The sequence below is a fragment of the Pantherophis guttatus genome, chromosome 1 (genome assembly GCF_059756535.1).
Source record: "Pantherophis guttatus breed Tessera chromosome 1, ASM5975653v1, whole genome shotgun sequence".
NCBI classification, from domain to species: domain Eukaryota; kingdom Metazoa; phylum Chordata; class Lepidosauria; order Squamata; family Colubridae; genus Pantherophis; species Pantherophis guttatus.
Window position 1 is genome coordinate 329,574,562 of NC_142063.1, and position 26,387 is coordinate 329,600,948.

General features: G+C 41.8%; 1 protein-coding gene across 1 annotated transcript in view; it reads left to right on the forward strand.

Moving 5' to 3' along the window:
- ATP2A3 (ATPase sarcoplasmic/endoplasmic reticulum Ca2+ transporting 3) overlaps positions 1-26,387 on the forward strand; it is a 148,828-nt gene that overhangs the window by 103,037 nt on the left and 19,404 nt on the right. The window contains exons 9-13 of the mRNA XM_034420907.3: positions 11,070-11,158; positions 20,734-20,836; positions 22,027-22,158; positions 23,211-23,336; positions 25,620-25,838. Coding sequence (XP_034276798.1) covers positions 11,070-11,158; positions 20,734-20,836; positions 22,027-22,158; positions 23,211-23,336; positions 25,620-25,838 — 669 coding nt within the window. The remainder of the gene's footprint in view (positions 1-11,069; positions 11,159-20,733; positions 20,837-22,026; positions 22,159-23,210; positions 23,337-25,619; positions 25,839-26,387) is intronic.

Sequence of the window (26,387 nt, forward strand, 5' to 3'; positions counted from 1 at the left end):
GACAGAGGAGCCTCTTAAAGAAGAAGTTACAGGTCTGTGAGAGCCAGAAATCTTGCTTGTTTGTAGGTGACCAAATACTTATTTTCCACCATAATTTGCAAATAAATTCTTTCCAAATCAGACAATGTGATTGGCTGGATTTGTTTTCTCATTTTGTCTCTCATAGTTGAGGTCTACCTATGACGACAATTACAGGCCTCTCTCATCTTTTTAAGTGGGAGAACTTGCACAATTGGTGGCTGACTAAATACTTCTTTGCCCCACTGTATGATGCAAGATATATTATTATTAGTTAAATTTGTATGCTGCCTGACTCTGGGCAGCTCAAAAATACTGTAGATACGACACGTAAGCAGCCTATGCCTCAAAAGTTAATACATCAGCCAGTCTTCCTGTAAGGAAGCACTTTACGTGGATGCTAGAAATGAATCTGTCACTAAAATAAGGGATATAAAACTAGAATGTATTTATTTATCTTGACATCTGCATTTTCACTCTATTGCTTTGAAACTATATACTTAAAGGTCTCTATATATTTTATGAGAAGCAAGTCCCACTGAGTTTCAGTAACTCGTCCAGAATGGAGGGAGAGCATCCTGAGTTTCAGTGCTTCTTCATATTTGTATCTGCAACTCACATCTTTTCTAACAGAAACCCAGAAGCATAATAAAGATCAGAATAATAGCGTGTTGCTGTTCTGGTTTGTGATTTTGATGATTTTAAGATTTAAATTATACAACATTCAATAACTGTTGTACATGACTGGATTTTTTTTTTTTTTTTTTTGGCCAGGTGGTGAAACTTGTAGATATAGTATTGAATAATTTCATTTCAATGAAATCACTTGAGTAAAAGCAAAGACTTACTGAAAACATTTTAGCAAAGCTCTATTTTATTTTTTAGGAAATCCTACGTGCTTTTGGCTTCTTGAGATTTGCCTTTAATTATATAGTTTCTGATTTATCAAGCTGAACATTGCAATCTTAATATTGTCTCAAGTCATTAATAGGATTGAGGTTGATCAATAGATTGATCAGTTTTGACCTGAATTTGTCCCTGTATTTATGAATTCTCTTTGTCAGAAATATTGACTCAAAGGGGCAGAGAATTATTACCAAGAAAATAAAATATAAATCCATCTCCCTTATAGTTTAAATGTGATTCCTCCAGCAATTTCAAATTACAGCTTCCACCATCCCCTTTTCCCACTGGTTGACGGGAATTAAAGTCCAAAACATTGGGAGAGCTACAAGAAGCATAGTCAAAAATGGACAACTTGTTAATGCTTTCAGTAAGAGAGGGGAGGGCCAAAGTAATGTGTTTTGTGTGGATATGGCTCCATTATTCAAGCAAGTAATTCTCTGTTTCCCCCTTAATTTTGGGTGTAGTTGTTGTAAACTGATGGCATGGTTTTCCAAATATGGGGAATGGTGGGTCTGTGGACCAGAATGAACAAAAAACTTGCACTACAGGCTGCCCATCTCTGTATAAAAATGTATTTAATTGTATGAATAGCAATAGCAATGTCAACTGTCTAACTAGTGAACCCAAAATAAGGAAACACTCTCGGGAGCTTTGAATTCCCAAAAGTAAAACTTTATTGGATACACCATTTTGGTACTAAAGAATCAAAACCAGCTCTGGTTTTCCCACACAAAGGCTTGCCTAGTTAAATATTAGCTTCCCTTTCTCCCCACCTCTGGGTGATCACATTGTCCAATTATAAGACACCCTTTTGTTATGGGAACTGTCTGTCTCTTTCTCAAGCACCTGCAGTGGTGACCTTGATGGTTGCCAGGCTCTCACGGTCCATGCACACATTCTCAGCATTCTATTTTCCCCTTCCCTCCCCACCCCCAATTCATTGGCAAATTAAAAAGCATTACAGTTTGAAAGAAGCAAAGCAGTTGAATCTTGACAAGCAATAACAGTAACATTTAGATTTATATACTATTTCATAGTGCTTTACAACTCCCAATCCATGACCCAATGCCACAGTCCATTCAGAACCAGGCCGTGGAAGTGGTGGGTGAGCACACATGCATACAAAGCTGCATTTGTGAAAGTGGCACACACAGATGAAACCATCCCATCACCACCACTGAAAGGTTGGAGACTGCTGCTTTACAGAACTCTCTAAGCAGTTTACAGAGTCAACATATTGCCCCCAACAATAATGGTTAGTTATTAGCAAACTAATAGTGATTAGATTGGACAACCCATGAAGTCAAGGACTTAATAAGCCACTTATTTGAATGTCTTTTGTTTTTATTGATCCTGGGCATTAGACAACAAGAGTAATGCTTGATCAAGATAGCATTATGCGTAGTGTTTTTCTTCACATCTCCCCAATATTGAAGATTTGGGGGGATACAGGAGTGACCATTGGGTATGATCAAAAATGTCAAGGGGATGGCCAGGATGGTGCACATGAAAATAGGTGCAGCTTCGTCTCCACCTTCTCCATCTTTCTTTTTACCAGACTCTCCAGACATCCACAGGGAGATGTCTTCAATGTTTTTTGGCTGCAAAGTCCTAAGTATCTTATATAGGTTGACCTTAGAGGTTTTTCTTCATGTGAAACTACACCTTCCTTTTTTAATATAAGAATCTACGCCCTTGGATGTAGATAATTAAAAGACTATTTAATGGCCAAACTTGTAGGTCGCCTTCCAGGGTGTGGTCTGCGTTTTATCTAAGTTTGATCTATCAGTTTAATTCTTCTTCTTCCCAGCTTAAGTTTCTGCAGGAATGTGTAAGTTGTGGTCAGCGATGTGATTCATCCCCCTCCTGCTTCTCTGATTTTATAGGCAGGACTATTTTTATTTAGTGTTGTTTTGTCAAGGAGACAATCTAAAGGTATGTTGAGAGAAACCACATGGTACCACATTCCTAGACATACCAACTTTAAGAGTCAAGGGAAGAGCTTCATTTTTTTCAGTTTCTACCTATTGGAAATCCTTGTCTCCCATCTCTGGCAAATGCAAAATGCTTTGTTTACATTCTGTCTGTTGCAAGATGTTGGAGATGGTCATCTATCAATCTTCTGCTTTATCTTCCAAGTCCCTCAAACAGGGATGAGTATCCTGAGTCCCTAAGTTAAAAGCCCTTTGGTACAGTGGTAAAATCCGCCGCCGGTTCCCACCGGTTCGCTGCCTGCGCATGCACAGTGCGTGCCAGACACATGCTGCCCGCACATGCGCAGTGCACACCAAACACGCGCTCTGTGCGGAAAAAGGAACCATTTGAAGGTTAGAACAGCGAGGGGGGAACAGCTGTGCCGCACTATTTAGATTCGCTAGAAAGCAGGATTTCCTGCTTTCTAGCGAATATAAATCGCGCAGCACAGCTGATTGTCGCAAATACCAGTTTGGACCAACCAGTAGCTTTGTTTTACTGCCTGTTCACCTGAATCAGTAGTTTTTTTTCACTAACGGTTTGCCCGAACCGGAGCGAACTGGTAGCATTTCACCCCTGCTTTGGTACCTCAATTGGTTGAGAATACCAGCTCATCTGCTGTGCTGCTCTTCCCTGTCAGCCTGATTCCTTGACCCATCTGACATTTAATATTTTAGAGAGAGCAGTAAACACACGCATGCACACACACACACACACACACACACACACACACACACACACCAAACAACCTGTCAACGATTCTGAGTCCACCCACTCCCACTGACGAAATATATTTAAAGGAATGTGAGCGAAAACAACAGCAGAAAAGGTCTTCACCCCTGTTCTATTATAGCATACTTCGTTCCTTTCCCTTAAAAAAAATTAAACTTTCCCAAACCCGCTTTTCACAGCACAGCCCTTCTTAGGAATTTCACAGAGATGCCTGTAAAAGTCAGATGAATAATTTACCAGGCACACTTCCTAATTAATGAGCAGAAATAAAAGCTAAAAAAAAAAAAAACTTCAAGAAATCTGTATCTACCTATGGGAGTCAGACATGTTTAAGAAGTCCGTCCACATCCTTTTGAAATCGGTGAACATTGCCTTGTTGAAAGAATTTCTAAGATGTCAAAAAAATAATAATCCTGTTTCACTGAATAGTACAGTACATACTAAATGGTGAGCTTGCTTGAGAACTAAGCCTTTAAAATGGATCTTAAAATTAGAACAAAGTTATAGTTAGAATCTATGATAATTTAAGCCATTTTTCCTTATATGTATTAGAATTAAAACAGGGCCTGATATTTGATTTTATGATTTTGAAAGGGCATCAATAGCCACCAGTCCCAATTTAAAAGTAAATGCTTGCTTTAAAAATCCTCACCCATCATATTCCTGCATAACAACCTGTTCTTCTGTTGACCAGCTCATACTTCTGAGTCTCTTCTGAATGCCAAGTTCCTGCTTCCTACTCCACCTAAACTTTTATTTGTTTAAGAAAGTTGTTTTCATTTTTTTAAAAAAATGGAAACTTACCTTAAATGTTTAAATATTATATTTATAAAATTGGCATTCTGCCCTGAAAAGCAGGTTTTCCAAGGCAGCTCATAACAAGCTAAAATCATCAAATAAAACGAAGGCTCTTTACTTACACGCAGTCATTAGAAACGTAGCACTAAAATTGTGGAGCAATAAAAGCTAGCATGCTGCAAAGAAAAACATCAGCTTCCAGCATCATCTGTATTTTCAAGAATCTTCTGGGCCTAAATAGTCCCCAAAACTATTTTAGGATGTCAAAATAATCGACAGCTGTATTCCGGGGCTTTTTTGGAAAAGTTCACACATGTCTGGGGAAAAATGGGTCAGTAGGGCACATCCTTGGGGAAAAATACTAGACTTATGATAAAGTGAGGTTTTATAACTAGATACATTCTTCATTATACAGACAAGTTCTTGACATGAGCCTAGAATTACAGTTGTAAGTCATGGCAGTTGTTAAGCGGATGGCCACATGACTATACCAGATTTTTCTTCTGTTTTTACAGCAGTCATTAAGCAAACCCATTTTTCCCCAAGGGTGAGATTTTTTGCAGGAAACTCGAACTAAACCTAATTTGTCCACCTAATGAGCAGGAAGGACTCCCTGGAGAAGAGCCTAATGCTGGGAAAGATTGAGGGCAAAAGAAGAAGGGGACGGCAGAGAATGAGGTGGCTGGATGGAGTCACTGAAGCAGTCGGTGTGAGATTAAATGGACTCCGGGGAATGGTAGAGGACAGGAAGGCCTGGAGGAATGTTGTCCATGGGGTCGCGATGGGTTGGACACGACTTTGCGACTAACAACAACAAAGAACTAAACACAAAAATCAGTCACATGACCTCAGACCCTACAAACAATCATAAATGCAAGGCAGTTGTCAAAGACATGAAATGTAATCATGTGACTACAAGGGAAGAGGGTTCAAAAATGGGTTGTAACTAGTTCTAGGGAGGTCCGTTATAACTTTAAATGGTCGCTAAGCAACCGGTCATTAAACAAGAACTACCTATACATAAGTATTAACTCTGAATTGCCAAAATCTGAATAACCAACAGAAGACAGTTTAGGAATTCTCTTTCCTGCCATCTAATGGTCATCTGGATACTTGCAGCCCAGCCATGGTGGCCCTGTCATGATAGCCATTTGATGAACTGACAAGATTTCATCTCATAGCAGTTATGTTATGTGAGTGCAAAGAAATCATTCTCAATTTCCAAATGCAGCAATCTTACGAGATCAAAAGGAATCTATTGCCATTGATTACATCAGCTTTCTCCCCTCTGTTGGGTGAGATAGAAGCTCCCACAATCCCTGGCTGAAATCCAATATATATCTGCTCAGCCTTCTATCCCTCTGAGGTCATTAAAATGAGGAGGGGACCCAGATTTTGGGGGGCAATATGCTGTCTCTGTAAACTGCTTAGAGAGTGCTGTAAAGCACTATAAAGCAGAAAATAAGTCTTAAGTGGTGTTGTTATTGCAATTGTGATATGGCAATGTTTGGAGGAAGACTGGTCTAAATTCTTGTTGTTGGAATTAGAACTGATTGTTGATTTTGTATACTGTTTTTCAACCTTGGCAACTTGAAGATGGACTTGAACTTGATGGACCTAGAATTCCCCAGCCAGCATGCTTTCCATTTTTGCTCAGGAGAATTGGAAAAGCTATGTATTTTATTGCCATATCCCTCACCCTGAGTTGGGTGCCACATTCTTAGCCAATATTTCTAGGCATTATTTGTGTTTCTGACTGTGTGACTGACTTAATCCTCCTCCTCATTATCTTTTAATCTGTCCTGGAAAAAAAGGGGGAATAAGGGAGCTTTTGTGTCTAGGTGCCTCCTGGCGGGCCTTTTCGATTAAGCAAATTGTTTTTATCTTTCTATTTGAATCCTCAGCTATGTTCACCGTATTTCTCTGAAAAGGTGATGATGCTGAATTGAAGTCAGTTCAACCCCAAAAGAAATAAAAATCAGAAAAAGAAGTATAGACATGGACAAGAATCTTTCCTATTTCTTACTTTATACTTCCCTACTTCATTAACCTGTTTCCAATGCCAATTAAATTCCTCTCCCCATAATAAATGAGTACATTTGGCACACTTACACAAGTGTGTGGATACACACTCACACACAGAGACACTCATACACAGAGACACACATATATTTTTCCAAGACATTACACTAAAAATAAACCCTAAAGTAGAAAGAATGTATACTAATTGAATTAATGACTCTCAATTAAAATCAATTGCTTGTAAAATAAGCTACCCACTGACAAAATTAATGCATCCTTATCTGTTCGTACTAATTATACTCTTTCATGCACAGAGAAAAATACATCAGTTGACAGAGCCCTTCAAGCCCTTTAAGAAGGCCAAAATTGTGGATGCAGATCTTACCGGGAGGAGGGGGGCATGATTTTCCAGAGGGCGGGTGCCATGGCAGAAAAGTGTCTTCTCCTGGACCTTTCCAAGAGAAATTCCTTGACTGACGGGGTCTGCAACATACTCAGGAGTGGGCTGCTACGGGTTCACCCGGGTTCAGGAGAACCCGTAGCTAATGTTATGGCCAGTTCGGAGAACCTCCAAATTCCACCCAAGGCTGGCCCCGCCCACCCTTCCCCACCCCTCCCCTCCCAGGAGTCTCCATGCAGCCTGTTTTGGATGCGAAGTAAGTGCAGGGCCCACATGGAGGCTCGGAGAGGGGGGAAAATGGATCTCCCGGAAGCTCCGGAGGGCCTCCAGAGCCCAGGGGAGGCAGTTTTTGCCCTCCCAGAGGCTCAAGGAAAGCTTCCGGAGCCTGGGGAAGGTGAAAATGCCCCACCACCACCCCGCCATGGTGCAGAAGGCCAACTAGGTCATGCCCACCATGGCCACGCCCACCCAGCAACCGGGCAGAGAACCTGTTACTGAAATTTTTGGAGCCCACCCCTGAACATACCTCTTCTTAAGGTGCGGGTGGGGTGCATGGGGGCAGCCCTCTCTATGAAGATGGTTAAATAAAACAGAGTTTCTGCCTGTGTTAAGCAAGCCTGTTCGGGCCACCCTTATTCAGAGAACCTTTGATGATATAATGAAAGCAACTTTAGGTAAACATGCAGTTTCTGGGTGTTTTAAAATTGCGAGAACAATCATCTCTGGGTGAGTGGGCGGTTTGGTCCTTGCCCAGTAGAGCTTTGGAGCAGGTGCAGCATGTACCCACACACCTTTTCAGGTAAAAGGGCCCTTGTGTGTATACAAGAGCTGCATGTGGATGGCTAGGCTCCAAATCTCTTTTAAAAGGACTCTTGGAATCAAATACTTTCCTATCCGGATTGGGGATTAGCCATCTGCTATTTCCGCCACTCTGTTTACCTGCTGCTGGTATGGGAATGAAACCACACGCAAACAGGTTGCAGGCAGGAGAACCTGATCAGATCTCTCTCCATGGTGAGCCCTCAGCGTCATCCTCGCTTGCATTTGCGCTTTGTTGATAGAAGAAATAGCGTGCCAAGCTTGGTTGCTATAGGATACCGAACTCCTTTCCATACGTGGTAGGCCGAAGCCTGAACTGGGGTTGACTTTAACACGCCCAGACTGGTGCAGGAATAACCACAGCCAGGAAAATACAGAGAAGGCTACAGGGTCAGGAAAGGAGATAGGTTTACAGAAGTGGGAAATCCCACCTGTTGGAAAAAAAACAATTATTCCAAAATTGTGTAGCATAGGTTGGAATAAGATACATTAAGAAAGAAGCACATGCCTATAAATAATGCTATTGTGTGAGCAGAGTAAATATACCAAAAAAAAAAAAAAGTAAATTCACCAAGTGCTCTGTGTTTATTTTAAATTATGGACCTGCTTTTGTGACATTCCTGTTTATTTATAACTGATATGCTCAGCCATAGCCAGCCAGCCTCACCTGCCTGAGATCATGTAAGTCCTCAGCCTTGCTAATTGCTCCAAAAAACATGGCATTTGAGCATTTGTGGTAACTGTTAAAAGCCACACGCATTGACACAGTGAGTTCAGAAACAAATCAACATGGATGAACGTGCAACATTCAAAACAGGAACCTTTTAAAATACCTAAGAGAACCAACTGTCTTTGGCTGGACAGCAGATGAGTGTTTAAGCAGAAGGAACCCTATTGCTGAAAAGCTAAAGAGACCAGAACATGGTCATAGCATCAATTCATTCAGGAACCAGAGCTTGAAATGTCTTCTATCTCATGCCCCTTGTAGATTCAATTCCCATTGCTTCCAAGAGGGATAAATATATACAGGTAGTTCTCAGCTTATGACCTGCTTAGGGACCATTTGAAGTTATGACAGGTGACAGGCCTGGAAAAAAGTACTTACAACCTGGATTCCAAATTCTGACTGGTGTCTCCCCACATTTGGGGCACTTGGCATCTGGCCCACATTTATGACTGTTTGCAAATGTAACTGCCAGAAACTGGTTTTACTCCCAGTTTCCAGCAAAAAAGCACTCCGTAGAAAACAATGGATTTCCTTAATGACCACAGCATTCACTTTACAAATTGTTCATTCACTTAATGACCACTGCGACAAAAGGTTGTAAAATTAGGTGTAGTGCTGTGGTGAGCCACTGAGCAACCATCATGATTTACAACCATAACTGCGGAGTCAATGAGGTTGTAAGTCAAGGACTACCTGTTTAATATGATTTTATTTTAATTCATGAACAGATATACTTTGGCAAGCTAAAATATCATCTCATTTGGTTAGAAGCAACTATTTTGAGAGAGGGACCCTCCACCTCGCTTGCAAGTGGCTGGTATAAAATCATATGAATCCACTATTAAAAGCCAGGATATTGAGAAGAACAAATAAGGGAGATCAGGAGTGAATCTCTCTGCAAGAAATTAAACCACAAGTAAAGGTTGTAAAATCAGACACAACTCACAACTGCCTTGATTGGCAATGGAAATTCTAATCCCAATTGGGGTTGTAAATTGAGGACTATCTATATAATCACCAGATTTTGCATTTCCCCCAAACGCTGCATCTCAACACTGGACACTGTCCAGTGGACCACACATTAACTCATGAATTTAAGATATTGTACTGAGAGATTGCAAACATTTTAGATGATGATTTTATGTTGTAAAACTATAAACAGCAGCAGAAATTGTTATCATGGGTACAGTAGTAAAAGCCCTAAATCAGAGGAGGCCGGAAATCAGAGGAGCCCTAAATCAGAGGAGGCCGGAAGAAAAATAAATAAAACAACAGTTCTTTCCTAGTTACTCAAGAATTTGACAAATGTGGGAACTCAATAGTGAACATTCCCATGTGCTGGGAATCGCTTAAGACTCTGATAAAAGCAGAATAAATTTTGACATGAACAGGAATCAGATTGCATTTAGTTGCAATGACATCATCCCTTTCTGCTCCCTTGGTGCAATGTGGGAGCAGGCTGAGGCTTTATTTCCACCCACCCGCTGATTGTCCCCTGATAACCTGCCCTTGGGTCTCATCTCTCAATACAGCAAACTGTTGTTTAAAGGGCATAGAGCAGGGGTGAAATCCAGCAGGTTCTGACAGTTTCTGGAGAACCGATAGCAGAAATTTTGAATAGTTCAGAGAACCAGCAAATACCACCTCTGGCTGACCCCAGAGTGAGGTGGGAATGGGGATTTTGCAGTACCCTTCCCCCAGGAGTGGGGTGGGAATTGAGATTTTGCAGTATCCTTCCCCTGCCGCACCTACCAAGCCATGTCCACAGAACCAGTAGTAAAAAAAATGGATTTCACTACTGGCATAGAGGGGCCAATTCTAAGCATAGGCAATCTAGACAGTCACCTAGGTACCAATTTTAAGGGGTGCCAAAATGAAAAAGACTTCCGAAATACACCATATAAGTCTGTAATCGTATGTGGGAAGACTGGGCCCAAAGATATGCCTAGAGAACAGTAAATTAAAAAATGGCATAGTCTGCAGCTGGATAGTGGGCAGGACAAGAGGCTCAGAAGAGACCCACCCTAATTTCTTGGAATATAAAATAAATTAGAGTGGAAATTAGAATATAAAGAAAATTAGAATATCTGCTGCAAACTCCATGTTGGCATCAGGAAGGGCATCTGGCCAGTAAATGCTCAGTTCTATCCTATCATCCTAACTGTACCCCAGATTAAGGGATTACAATGTCACAAAAAGAAGAAAAAATATTAGAGGGGGATTTGCACTTTCCAACTTGCAAGATTCATTATGATTACATGACTACAAGACACTGTAACGGGTTGTAAATGCGAGTGAGTTGCCAGGCGCCCCAGTTGTGACTGCAGGGGTGATATAACAGTCATAAGTGTGAGTACAGGTCACTTCTTCCAAGACCGTCGTAACTTTGAACCATTGTTAAATGAACAGTTGTTAATCGAGGACTGCTTGTATTATGCCAGAGAAGGTGGAGTGAAGGCTGCAAATTTGAACATCATTCATGTAGTGATTGTATCTGATTGCAGTCTCAAATGAGAGGTTTTTGTCAAAATTGTCTCCTTTTTCAATAACAAAGCAGTGTATAAAATAACAAAGCAATGTACTAATGCTTTAAAACTACTTGTGACTTGTAACTAGCCCTTCAACAATGCAGTCTTTTAATTGCTCCTCTCTTTCTTTCTCCCTTTATTGCAGATGTTCATTGTGGAGAAGATTGAGGACAGTCACTGCAGCTTGCATGAGTTCACCATCACTGGGTCCACCTACACCCCTGAAGGACAAATGTGAGTGGTTCTACTGACCACTAGGAGGCACTATGCCCTGTTGTTGGAACTTGTGAAGCATAGATGTAAAATCTTCCCAATGTTTGAAAATTGACTGATTGATTGATTGATTGATTGATTGATTGTGCTTCTGAGTCAGTATTAACTCCTGGAAACTGCCTGGACAAGTCCTGGCAGTTTTCTTAGCAACATTTTCAGAAGTGATTTGGCATTTCTTCCTTCCTGGAGCTGAGGGGGAATGACTGGCCAAAGTCACGCAGCTGGCTTTGTACCTAAGGCATGTCTGAAACTCACACTGGCTTCTAGCCTAGTGTCTTAACCCCTACACCAAACTGGTTCCCTTTGAAATTATATTTAAAAATTAATACAAAACTCATTTTAAAAAGGAAAACAATCTTATTGTGTCTGTCAGGTGATATCATTGTTTTCAATTTGCTATGCTGTTTTTCAATCTGTTTTCTGAAAGTTTTAAATTGCCAGCTAATTTAGAATAGATGCCAAAGCAGGAGGATTTTTTTTTTTTGTTTGTTTTGTTTGTTTGTTTGTTTGTTCGTTCATTCATTCCAATTTATTGGCCACCCATCTTACCACAGGTAACTCTAGGTGGCTTACAATATTAAAAGAGATTCCAGGACTAAAACAAAAAGCATCATGTTTGTTTAAATTTTATTATTTATTTATTTATTGCTCGTTTGTTTGTTTGTTTATATCCTGCCTTTGTAATTTTTACAAATAACTCAAGGCAGTGATTGTACCCATTATTTAATGTCTATGGAGAGTCTCAGTCATCCAGGTCATGGTTGTTCCAAAGGTACTTTTTCAAGAGGCAATTGGACTTTCTGGTTTTTTGTTTTTCTTTTCTTTGAAGACGTTTTGCTTCTCATCCAAGAAGCTTTTTCATTTACTTACTGTAAATGCACCAAGGGCCTCTTGCTAGCTGCAGTGGTGAACCCCAAGTGGTGGGGACAGTCTTGTCAGGCAAGAAGAATCAAGACCCACATATTAAGTCCAGTTAAGCTGATTTATTGCCCACATCTATACACAGGAATCTAGTCAGCTAATGGTCAGCACTACATTTGCACTAGATAAGAGTTAATGGAATTCAAGAGATGTTGGACTTAGACCATTTGTGGGAAATTAATGACTCCAGGCTGATTCCTCTCTTGACTCCACCTACAGGCTCTGCCTGTCCTTCTGGGGGTCTCCAGAATTCGACTCACAAGAGGATTGCTTTAGTTTAGTTGAACAAGCTTTATAGGCCTGCAACATCTCTTTTTCCCCTCCATCCCTAAAGTTATTCAGCTTAGGCATCAGCAAAGGTTATACATTAATGAAGAGTCTTCATTATTACATTAAGGGTCTCGCAGTCATTGGGCACTTGCTAACAACAAAAGAGAGAGATAATTATTTGACTGGGATTAGAGTTGGAAGTTTGTTATTTCACAGCTCATAAGACTAAATAGGAAGATCTAGCTTGTCTAAGCAACTTCTCTTCCAGGTGTTAATTGAAATATGCAGGTCAATCACAGGACAACATCTTTATAGAATTTTATCAGTCCCGCTCCCCCAAAAAACCCTTGCATGCACACACAAGTAAATCTACTAATATAGCAAACTAATATGATATAGCCAGCTGCACTATTTATTTATGGCCATGTTTCGCCTACTTTTTATTAAAGACAACCCCAAAACAAGGTGCAATAAAAGAAGCCAGGAAAACTATATATAATTATAAAGTGAAAACCGTAAAATGGGAAGAGTTAGCAATCCCAGGATCATCAGCTCAGCCCAAAGCTTTAAGCAAACAGGTAGGCCTTTACTGAACCCCAAAAACGAATTAGTCTCAGCACCAAGCAGAAATAATTGCATATTTAACATAATTGTAACACAATATACCCCACAAAGTATGTGAATCATGTTCAAAAGAAAACAAAACAAAGTAGGGTCATCCCCAAGGAATGAATTCAACTAAATAATGGCACAGGGGCGCAGAATTAAAACATGTGTTCCATTGTACCTACCATAAATTTCCACCCATCACATTTGCTTCTGTATAAAATAGTTTTGGATGTAACATGTTAATTTAAAAGATTCACTTTTCATCTCTATTTTATTTTTGACACAAAATACTCCAATGACATAATTTGGAGAGACAATGTTTTGAGTTCCATGGTGAAATCTCGGCAGCGGTTGCCAGGGTCAAAAACATCTTGCACAGTTCTGAAGTATTATTTTGCTGTTATTTAAAGTCCACGGGAAACTATAAGCAGAATAAATTTTCACCAGAGAAAGTGTGACAATTTAGACACACCCCTCATGTATTATTGAAGAGTTGAACTGCCTATGTTTCTTTCTGTCTCCATTCTCTGGATCTGTGAGAATCCACAACTCCTTCCCCAAAGGAATGTAATAATACAAATAATTGTAACAGAAAGTTGGATTTACTAGGTCAGCGATGGCTCATTATAGCTGAGAAATAATTCTTTGGAGCAGGCTTCAGAGAAATTTGAATCTAAGAAACAAGAAACAAACAGCTCTAGAAAACTTCAGTATGCAATAGATGACCTACTTACATTGTGCCTCATCACAGAAAATTATTTAGGTTCCTTCTATCCTGCTTTTTCTTTCTCTTGACTGTGAGGATGGGCAAATCTGTACATTTTTCTCAGTCCTTCCTTCCCTCCCTCCCTCCCTCCCTCCCTCCTTCCTTCCTTCCTTCCTTCCTTCCTTCCTTCCTTCCTTCCTTCCTTTCAGTTTTAGGTTCAATTTGTCCAGTGGTGAAATCTAAAATTTGTTACTACCAGTTCTATGGGCGTGGCTTGGTGTGGAGGGTAATGTGACTGGGTGGGCATGGCCAATTTTTTTTTTCTTTTAAAACCATTTTTTCTACAACCTCTTCAGCGAAGAGGTTGTAAAAAAAATGCTTTCAAAAGGCTCTGACAATCCCAGCTGAATTGCCTGATCGGCAGAGGCTTTTTTTCTTTTAAAAGCCTCTGCCGATCAGGCAACTCAGCTTGGATCATCAGAGGCTTTTAAAAGAAAAAAACCCTCTGCCGATCAGGCAACTCAGCTGGGATCATCAGCTGACGATCCTTTGACGATCCCAGCTGAGCCACGCGATCATCAGAGGCTTTCTTTTTTACTTTTAAAAGCATTTTTTCGGCTGAAGAGGTTGTAGAAAAAATGCTTTTAAAAATTAAAAGAAAAAGCCTGTGATGATTGTGTGGCTCAGCTGGGCGGGGGGGGAGGGCAGGGATTTTTGCTACCGGTTCTCCGAACCACCCGCCTCCATCGCTACCGGATCGGGCTATCTGGTCCAAACCGGGAGCATTTCACCCCTGAATTTGTCCCATTTTTGCATCTCCAGTTTGAGGGCTTTTAACTGCATAAAACTGTATACATTTTCCTTGTACCTCTTTTTAAATATAATTCTGATTACCATGTACCTGGATAAAAAATCATATTTCAAAGTTATTTCTTTTTACTAGTGCATCAGGTGCTTCTGTGTGCTGGAAACACCTCATACCAGTAGAATACAGATTCTGCTTCTTCAAATATACAATATGCATTTTATCAACCTATATGGGCATAAAATGGCAAAAAAGAAGACATATTTTAGAAATATCTTAGAAATTGATATCTCTTGGGTTTACTCAGGGGTTACCACATGTTTTATGATGTGTATTCCCATTTTCCCCCAAGTTAATCTTGACCATAAAAGCAGAAGATAATGGACTATTAACTGCTACAGCTTGGAGCATAGTGCAAATGTGTACAGCATTCCTAATTTTCCCATGCTATGTTTGCTGTACAATGCGCAAAATAACCTTCATTCCTGACCTGCTAGTTGGAAGAGTTGGGATGAAATGACCTTCACACACCTTTAGTGATGTCCAGGAAAACACATTCATGTGGGCCACCCCCAAGATACTTATACAATAGTCTATGTCAGGGGTTTCAAACTCAATTTCATTGAGGGCCACATCAGGGTTGTGTTTGACCTTGGGGGCGGGGTGGGCATGGCTGGGGTGGGCATGGCCAGCTCAACATCACTTGTGTTGGGGGCACCTGTGGTGGCCTGAGTGCTCTGCAAGTGAAAACGGGCTTCCAAGCTCCGTTTTCGGCTGTGATGGCCTCCTGCAACCCTCTGCCAGTGAAAACGGAGCTCAGGAAGGCTGCCCATGGCCCTCCCAAGCTCCGTTTTCACTGGCAGAGACACTGCGGGGCGGTCTTCACTGTTTCCAGGGCAGCCCCACAGCCAGACCTAAGCACCCCACAGGGCCCGGGCCTTCCGTTTGACACCCCTGTTCTATGTCATCCTTTTTACCAGAAGTTCATTGGAATCAATTGGATCCCAGTGGATCCTAAGATCCTCTACTCTGGTACATCCCAGGATGATATCCATTACCTTTCCAAAGTAATGTCTGATAGGGGAGTATTTAATGAGAACAGATTAAATTCTCAGATAAAATTCTCAGATAAATCTCCAATAAAACTATGGTAGTCTTCTGAGTTCCTACCAGAACAATCTAATTGGGTATGAAGTGTTACTGTGTTATTTTAATCCCCACAATCCCCCACCCCACCCCACCCCAAACTCCCCAGGGTTCAAAATTGTTTCTATAACTCTGCTTTTGATATCTGCAGTGGGCAAATATCGATGTGATGAAGTGACTCAAATGCTTCAATTGACATCCTTGTGTCAGATATCAGGGTGCAGATGCTTACTCATGGCATTTGCATGATGCTCATGTTGTATGATGCTCATGTTGACATTTTGCTACTGATGCAGCTATCCACAAAAGATTTAAATAAGCTTACTGGAGCCTTACATAAAATTTAGTTGCAATATGCTTTACCCAACTTTCTTTTGAAATGCTAGCAAATAAGGCAAAGCAAAAACTTAATTTCACCCAGGTTCATTCTTGATGATTTCATAGAGAGGTCCATAACATTCTCCTGGCCTCAGTATGATAATAATATCCCATTACCTTCTTTGCACATAGAATAGAATAACGGAGTTGGAAGGGACTTTGGAGCAGAGATGGGTTTCAGCAGGTTCTGACCAGTTCTGGAGAACCAGTAACGGAAATTTTGAGTTAAAGAACCAGTAGTAAAAATTCTGACTGGCCCCACCCCCATCTATTCTCTGCCTCCCAAGTCCCAGCTGATCAGGAGGAAATGAGGATTTTGCAGTAACCTTCCCCTGCCATGCCCACCAAGCCACGCCCACCAAGCCAAGCCACGCCCACAGAACCGGTAGTAAAAAAATTTGAAACCCACCACTGCCTTGGAGGTCTTCTAGTCCAACCCCCTGCCCAGGCAGGAAACCCTACACCACTTCAGACAAATGGTTATCCAACATCTTCTTAAAAATTTCCAGGGTTGGAGCATTCACAACTTCTGCAGGCAAGTTGTTCCACTTATTAATTGTTCTGTCAGGAAATTTCTCCTTAGTTCTAAGTTGCTTCTCTCCTTGATTAGTTTCCACCCATTGCTTCTTGTCCTGCCCTCAGGTGCTTTGGAGGATAGCTTGACTCCCTCTTCTTTGTGGCAGCCCCTGAGATATTGGAACACTGCTATCATGTCTCCCCTAGTCCTTCTTTTCATTAAACTAGACATACCCAGTTCCTGCAACCGTTCTTCATATGTTTTAGCCTCCAGTCCCCTCATCATCTTTGTTGCTCTTCTCTGCACTCTTTCTAAAGTCTCAACATCTTTTTTACATCGTGGCGACCAAAACTGAATGCAATATTCCAAGCGTGGCCTTATCAAAACATTATAAAGTGGTAATAACACTTCACATGATCTTGATTCTATCCCTCTGTTTATGCAGTCCAGAACTGTGTTGGCACACTGCTGGCTCATATCTAAACGGTGTCCACTAGGACTCCAAGATCCCTCTCACAGTTACTACTATTGAGCAAGGTACCACATATATGGTACCTGTGCATTTTGTTTTTCTTTCCTAAATGTAGAACCTTACTTTTTTCACTGTTGAATTTCATTTTGTTAGATAGCGCCCAATGTTCAAGTCTGTCATATTTTTTTCAATTTTTTTATGCAACTCCAGTCCAGTGATTTTCTTGTGGTCTCCTATCTGGGTATGTGCTGGGTCTATGACAACTCGTCATGGCCAACTTGCCACAGCCAATTCACCATAGCCAACTTGCTGTGGGACAACTCACCATGGCAACTCACCACGGGACAGGAGTTACGTACATTAATATTCAAGAAATAGTGGGATAGAATCATTAAATAAAAGGTGCTAAAGAAGAAACGAAATGTGAATGACAAAAATTAAAATAAATTTTTAATTATTTTAAATAATTAAATTGAATTGTGGAATTGCCTCACAGGGAGTTGTCCTGAGGCAAGTTGGCTGTGGCGAATTGGCCTTGGAGAGTTGGCTGTACTGAGTTGTCCCATTCCGTATTTACCGGCTCCAAATCTTCTTAGATTTTTGTGAGATACTTTTTTTGAAATAATCAAAAGGGCTTAAAAATAAGGAAAAAACCAGGACTGTGATTCCCCCTCCCCACTTACCACCCTTACTTCTGCTTCTCTAGGATCATTTCAGCATCGAAAGGTGTTAATTTGCCTCTTCTTTTGGAAATGTAAACTCTTCTTTCCTGTGAAGATTCTTATGTGCCTTTAATTAGCAAGTTGCTTTTCCATCACAGCTGTACTTTGTCCAAGACATCGAGGGAAAGGGTACAATTTGTCAGTCTCATAGGAGCCACTCACTGACAGACGGCCTTCTTCCGACATTCCTTTAAAAAGGCTCTTTCACAGGAATTTGTCTGGAAAAATCTGTGTGTGTGCATGCACACGTGCTAATTGGAAGCTGGCCTTCCCATAAGAAGTTCTCAAGAGGAGGGCCTTAGCCTATAACAGTGATGGATAATCTTTTTGCCATCACGTGCCAGGAGCGGAGGGGGGGGTCGCGCATGCCCATACCCATAATTCTATGCGCCCTGCGCATGCGTGCATGACCCACCCACCCCCACTCCCTCTGCTCCTGGCACGCGATGGCCCGGTAGGCTTGTTTTTCCTCTCTCACCGTGCTCCAGAGCCTTTCTAGGAGTCTGGGGAGAGCAAAACCGGCCTTTCCCACCCCCTCACGGAGGCTCTCTGGAGGCCGGAAACGGCCCGTTTGCCAACTTCCGGTGGGACTGTTTTTTGCTGTGCCCAGGCTCCAGAGCCTCTGTAGGAGTCTGGGAAGGGCGAAAACGGCCTTCCCCACCCCTCCGGAGGCCAAAAACGGCCCGTTTGCCAACCAGACTCCTAGAGAGGCTCTGGAGCCTGTAGACAGCAAAAAACAGGCCTTCTGGTCCCACCAGAAGTTGGCAAACAGGCTGTTTCCGGCCTCCGGAGGGCATCCGGGGGGCTGGGGAAGGCCTTTTTCGCCCTCCTTAGACCCTAGAAAGGCTCTGGAGCCTGGTGAGAGAGGCCTTCCCCACCACACCCCAAGGCCCTCCGGAGGCAGAAAACAGCCTGTTTCCCTACTTCTGATGGGCCCAGAAGGCCCAACGGAGCTGAGCTCGCATGCCCCCCAATATGGCACCATATGCCACCTGTGGCATGCGTGCCATAGGTTCGCCATCACGGGCCTATAATAAGGGCAAAGCTCCTCTTCTTTTATGTAGCAGCCACATCTCCAAGGTAGAGCATGGCCTTTGAAGAAGAACCTCCAGATGGAAAACATGAGAAAGCCACCCAAAACCTTAGAGAGCTGTTGACAATCAGCAAATGTGCCTGTGAGAAGACCTGAGTAAAGGGCATTGGTGGGGGAAGGTTTCAGAATAATTAGATACTAGTGAGGTTTATGAAGGAGATACCAAATTGCTGATCCATCTGGTTCGATTGTCACTAAATACCTGAAGTTTCACGTGAAGGGATGTCTGTAAACCAGCCTTCTCTAACCTGCTGTTCTTTACTTATACCTCAAATCCCAGAATGTCCAACATTATCATCAGCTATGATCATATTAGCCGAGAATTGTGGGAGTTTCAGTTCTTACACATTTGGAGGACAGGAAGATGGTACTTGTTGCCAGTGGCTTTCAGATCGGATCTTTCTCTTTATTTGTACCCTATGATTATCATTAAGTGTTGTACCTTATGATTCTTGATGAATGTATCTTTTATTTTATGTACACTGAGAGCATATGCACCAAGACAAATTCCTTGTGTGTCCAATCACACTTGGCCAATAAAAATTCTATTCTATTCTCCCATCTGAAGATGCTGTTGGCATCTTCTCCTTGCATTGCTTGTGCTCCATCATTATGCAATTGTTGCTTTTCTATAAAATTCCTTTATCTTGAATTGGGCTCCATCTAGGTCAGTTCTGTCTGCTCTGACTTTGGCAACAGCTCTCCAAATCATCAAAAATATTCTTCTCGCTCTTGCTACCTCACATTCCCTTTGGATCCCTATGTCTTACCTCCCCCTCACTTATGGTTTCACAGTGTCCTAGAGAATCAAATGTTGTAGCGTTAGCCAGTTGGTGGCATTTTAGAATTCAGAAGAGAGACCTGCAAATTGGAATGGTTCCTTCTTTCCCCTGTTAACAAAAAAAAGGCAATAAATAGGTACACAGAAAAGTAGGTGTATTTGGAAATAAAGCAATTTCAAAAGAATTTTTTCTAACTCTAGGTGGTCCAGTTATTTTGAGATACTTCTTTTGAAACAGAAGGTTACACACATTCTCTGTCTTATCTATAGATAGAAAAGGTAAAGGTTTCCTCTGTTTAGTCGTGTCTGACTCAAGGAGGGGCACCGAGCACATCTCCATTTCTTAGCCAAGGTAGGCAACATTGTCCAATGACGCTTCCGTGGTCATGTGGCCAGCATGACTATACACCGAGGCGCATGGAACACTGTTAATTTCCCACCAAAGTGGTACCTATTTATCTACTTGCATTTGCATGCTTTCGAACTGCTAGATTGGTAGGAGCTGGGGCAGGAACAAGAACTCACCCTATCACACAGTGCTTGGGTTTCAAACGGTCATCCTTCAGGTTGACAATCCCAGCATCTTAACCAGTAGGCCACCTATAAGCATAACAAAACTCCTTTTCAGTCAAATTCCAGGATCTATGCTGAGCCTGGAGAAGCAGCACCCAGCCAATGGCACTGGGAAGATTTCATAGCTCTGTTGAAATAATTGTTCAGGATCTCCATTGCTTCTGCTGCTTCCAGAATCTTCATAAGCCCCACCATTCTGTTAAAATTCTCTTGAATTCAGTTTCACAGTCAGGACTAAGGACCTGAAGCTGGCTGAGACAGACAAAAGTTTAAAACCATATTTTGTAGAAATATGTTACTGAATGACTGCCGGAACAGATTACCTGTCAGTTATGGAATTTGTCCTAAGTCTCTTTGACAATTTTCTTCTAGGAAAGCTATGGTAAGATATAGTACTATTACTAAATACCATAATTAAAAAAAATCAATGTACTGCCCTGTTATATTGATTACTGCATTCGGGTTGCAAAGGATATAAGCTTCTTCATTGCCAGTCAGACATAATTTTACTTTGTTTCCCCTATTTTCCTTTTAAAATGGCAGCTTAAAGAATGATAACCCTGTTAAGTGTGGAGAATTTGATGGCTTAGTAGAACTTGCAACCATTTGTGCCCTTTGCAATGATTCCTCGCTGGATTATAATGAGGTGAGTTTTTTGTTATTAGTATTAGCCATAGCATTAACAATCTTATATACCACTCCATAGTACTTTACAGCACTCTCTGAGTGGTTTTTAATGCCAGCACATTGTCCCCAACAATCTGGGTCCTCATTTTACCAACCTTGGAAGGATGGAAGGCTGAGTCAATCTTGAGCCCCATCAGGATCAAACCCCAGACTGCGGGCAGAGTTATCCTGCAATACTGCATTCTAACCACTGCGCCACCAGTGCTCATATATTATATATCAAATCAGGAAGAAAATCATACAGTAGCTCAGCCTACAGTTCCCAGAAGAGCTTTCGCCAGTTTGAACTGTGAAGTCTGCCTGGAGCTAAAGGAAATTGTGATTCAGACTGAAGGAGGCTTCACTTTTAAAACGAATTTGTCATTTCTTTTGATGTATAAAAATGAGTATGTTATACATGTCAATCTTAATTTTCAGGGAAAAAATAGCATGCAAAAAGTATATCCTACTTGAATAATTTTCTTGAAGTTTAAAAATAGAAAGATAAAAATCCTACAAATTAAGATAAAAGAAAAAATGCAAAAAGAAAAAAAAAGGGTTTTACCATTTCCAGCGTAGTAATATGTCCTTTTAGATATATTACCGTGTTTCCCCAAAAATAAGACCATGTCTTATATTTGTTTGAACCCCAAAATAAGTACTTGGCCTTATTTTCCAGGAGGTCTTATTATTTTGGGGCACCTGGAGCAAGATGGGGCTCCTCTTGCCGTCTTACCTGATTTCCAGCTCTGTCTCCCTAACTCTTAACCAGAGGAAATGGCGGGGACCAGCTGCACACACATTTAAATATTTTTGGGGAGGGCTTATTTTCGGGGAGGGCTTATTTTTAGGGGGGCTTATTTTAGCGCATACGCTCAAAAGCCCAATTGGGCTTATTATTGGGGGATGTCTTATTTTCAGGGAAACAGGGTAATTAGATTTTTTTTCCCTACCTACATGTTAAGCAGACATATTACACCAGATTCTTTATTTTACTGTTTTTTGTTTTTAACGTTGAGATTTGAACATCCTTTCCTCTGGTGAGGAATTGTTTTTAACATAATTGTTTTTAACATAATTGTTTTTAACAAACTAGGTTGCAGTGCCTACCACTGCAGGAAATGTATTTTGCTTTTGGTTTAACTGTGCACCTTCCCTTTCGGTTTCTAGTCCAAGAAAGTTTATGAAAAGGTGGGCGAAGCGACAGAAACAGCCTTGACCTGCCTTGTGGAGAAGATGAATGTTTTCAATACAGACACTGGTGGTTTTTCCAAAGTAGAAAGAGCCAGTGCCTGCAATACCGTGAGTAAGAGGTTAATTTCTCCAGGGTAGAAACAGAAGAAATTTTAGCACAGCATTTGTGATCTTTAAATGGGGACTTGCAGACCATGTTTAAGCGTGGTTTGCCCAATAAAAGCCTATTCCTAGCCATAAACCATTGCTGCAGTTCTCTGCAGGGGAGAAAAATGGGACAATTCCAGAGCACCAAGGCATTGCCAGTTGCTGTGTTAATTGTTGGAAGCGGCCTTGAGGATTTGCATAATGGAAAAGCTGAATGTAAATCCAATAACTCCACAAATAACTAAATATTAAATTTGGTGCTTTCTTGACATTCGTGGGTGACCCATCCGTGTAGTTATGCATACAATAACCTTGTAAATATATCCGGAATTGTTTTTAACTTGCAAATTCTTTATTGTCTGTTAGATAATAAATAGATAGACCTCTATGCTGGGTGCAAAATATTCCTAGGCTATGTAACCAAGTCTCTATTTCAATGCCATAATACTTTGGCCTGGCAAGAAAGGTCTGGAGCTGGAATTTGCAACCAATGGACCAAATGCAGTTTATCTGCCCTGGAGGCTTTCCAGAACCTGTCTATAAACTTTGGTGACAAAGTATCAACCTTCAGATCATGATATTTTCATGAAATAAAAAGCAGAAGAGCAGTATTAAATTTTTAAAAGGCTTAATTTAGCTTTAAAAAAAAAAAAAAACCTCCTGTGCACATTCAAAAAGAGCAAACAAATACAACACTGTTTTTGGCAACAACCAACATTTTCTGTAGGCTATCCTTTTGCCCAGACAGAGAAAAACAATGTGGCCCTTTTATTTGTTTTTCCTTCTGATCCTTTAGGCTGAGAACAAATATAACACTCTGAAAAGAACATGCATGGCATAGACGGTATATTTTGCATTCCAGACGCTACTCTGCATTTGTGATCTGTGACTCTAGAACGCTTATCTGTATCTGTACATTTAAAAATTGCTTCACAGAAACGTTAATATATATTCAAGGACAATTTCTATGGTTGAGACTGATGGTTCCCTGTTGTCATTCCCCACACACACAGGTAATCAAAAAGCTGATGAAGAAGGAATGCACCCTTGAATTTTCCCGCGACCGCAAGTCCATGTCTGTGTATTGCACACCTGTGGCCTCCAGTCACAATTCCTCGAGCGGCAAGCTCTTCGTCAAGGTAACAGCTGGCACCAGATCCTGCTGTGGTGAAGGCACAGTTAGAGCAGGGGTGAAATCCAAAATATTTCCCTACCGATTCTGTGGGCATGGCTTGGTAGGCGTGGCAGGGGAATGATATTGCAAAATCTCCATCCCCATTCCACTCCAGGGGAAGATACTGCAAAATCTGCATTCCCTCCCCTCCTGGGGGAAGGATATTGTAAAATTTCCATTCCCACCTCACTCGGGCCAGCCAGAGGTGGTATTTGCCGGTTCTCTGAACTACTCAAAATTTCCGCTACCAGTTCTCCAGAACCTGTTAGAACCTGCTGGATTTCACCCCTGAGTTAGAGGCACCGCTGCTATGGCTTTCTCTATGCACTGGACTTGACAAGTCAAATGGCGGTGTGGTTATAGTGGTGCTTCACTTTTCAATGGGACACACACTGGCTTACCAAGGATTTTTTTTTCCAGGATGCTCCATTGCTCCATTCCATCTTTGTGTTTTCCATTTCTTCTTCTTCTCCTCCATAGTCATTGCTCAGTCCTCAGTCCTCATTACATATTCTAATTTGTCTCTTCATTTCCCCACACCCATCCTTAGGATAGTTTTCTTTATTCCTTAAATACTTAATATTTTTAGAATTTCGATTCCCTCAAATTCCTCAGCACTGCCCCCTAATGCATTGATGAGTTTGCTGTGATGTGTCAAGGGGAGGAATTCCTTTAGGGACTAGAGCAGTGTTTTTCAACTTGGCAACTTTAAGATGCATGGACCAACTCTCAGAATTCTTCAGCCAGAATAGGAATTCTGGGAATTGAAGACCAGGCATCTTAAAGTTGCCAGGTTTGAAAAACACTGCTCTAGAGCGCATTGGGGTGGGCAACTACGGTCCCTTTATGACCTGTGGGCTTCAAGTCCCAGAATTCCTCAACCAGCCAGTCATGCTAGCACAGGAATTCTGGGAGTTGAAGTTCACAGGTCGTAAAGGAGCCATAGCTGCCCATCTTTGCTGTAGAGCAGTGGTTCCCAATGTGGGGCCCACGCCCCACAGGGGGGCAATTTGATTTTTAATGGGGGCAATTGGAACCTTGTTTAAACCAAATTAATGGCCTTTTAGGCTTCCTCCGCATGAGTAGGAGTCACTTTTTGAATAGTAAGAATTATATGTCAAGGGAGGGGGGGGATCAGGATTTTAGAGATGCTTAGGTGAGTCATGGCCAAAAAAGGTTGGAAACCACTGCTGTAGAGGATTGAACTCTGTCTCTTTAGAAGCAAAATGGTTGTGCTTTAAGTAAGGAAATGATCTGTGCCTCTCAGGTTTTTTTTCCACTCTTTCTTCCCTTTCTCTGATATCTTTGACACATTTTGAAAAAGAATGAGTGTTTGTGTTTCAAAATAAATGTTGACTTAACGTCCTAGAGCTGTGATGGCGAATCTATGGCACGTGCCACAGGTGGCACGCGGAGCCATATCGGTGGACACGCGAGCGTTGCCCTAGCTCAGCTCTGGCATGCACATCTGATTTTCAGGCCTTCCGGGCTCACCAGAAGTCAGCAAGCAGGCCATTTCTGGCCTCCGGGGGGGGGGGGGGAGAGACTCGTTTTCACCCTCCCCAGGCTCCAAGAAAGCCTCTGGAGCCTGGGGAGGGTGAAAAACGAGCCTACCAGGCCCACCATGCCATCGCTTGCCAAAGGTGGGGGGAGTGCGTGGGGGTTGCGCGTGCATGCGCAGGGGGCGGGGTACATTGAATTATGGGTATGGGCACACCCCTGGTTTTGGCATGCGATGACAAAAAGGTTAGCCATCACTGTCCTAGAGATTGCCTTAAAGTCTTGTGTTTCCGCTAGGGGGTGCTCTTTGATTAGTTTTCGATGCAGAACTTATTTGGAGAGAGAAAATAGGCATTCCGACCTAATAAATTAACTACTCTTTGCATGAAAAAAACATTTATTTTTCACATAGCCTAGCAAATTGTCTTTGGCCTTTGAGTAGCGTGTCCGACATCGCATTCTCAAATGTAAGCTAATCAGATCACAGACATACATTTAAAATAAAATAAATTTCCAAGTATGTTGAATGCCCTTCATTTCTTTACTACTCAAGTGTTTACTAATTTCCTCTTTTATTAGATGAATTAACAACATTAGGCTAAAACTTTTGGAGAGAAGGCAAAGCTTCACCCAACCCAAGATTTACAAGGTTTAAAATTACACACACACACTTCCCATTAGGCTCCAAGAGTTGACCTGCTTGACTGTCTGGGTCAGTTCAGACATTTCATTTCTTTTCTTTCGCAAGGGTGCTCCGGAAAGTGTCATTGAGCGCTGCAGTTACGTTCGTGTCGGCAGAAACCACGTCCCTTTGACTTCTTCTGTCAAAGAGAAGATCCTCTCCAAGATCCGGGACTGGGGTACCGGCATCGACACTCTACGCTGTCTCGCCTTGGCCACACGAGACCATCCTCCTCGGAAAGAGGACATGCATCTCGATGACTCCAGCCAGTTTGTTAACTATGAAGTAAGTGGGCAAGAGGGTCTTTATAGGCCCTATACAGGTAGTCCTCAACTTGCAACCCTTCATTTAATGACCGTTCGAAGTTACAACAACACTGAAAAAAGTTGCTTATGACCAGTGGTGGGATTCAAATAATTTAACAACCGGTTCTCTGTCCTAATGATCGGCTGGGTGGGCGTGGCCAGGGGGTGTGACAGGCAGCACTTGGTCTCCTGCACTCCACTGGGAGCAAAAACGGGCCGCAGGGGGGGATGTGCCATGCCCCCCCCCCCGCATCCTGTTTTAGGCCTAGTAGACCTCCTGGGAGCAAAAACAGGCCACAGGAAGGCCGCCCCACTGTCCCCCATGCCTGGTTTTGGGCCTAGTAGGCCTTCCTGCAGTGTCCTGGGAGCGAAAACTACCTGTGTAAGCCAGTACGGTGACTCAGCTGCTAAAAAAGCAAATACAATTTTGGAGTACATTCATATATGAATCGTTCTATTCCCCACTATCCTGTCAGAGCTGAAGAAGCTTCTTGGATGAGAAGCGAAACGTCTTCAAAGAAAAAACAAG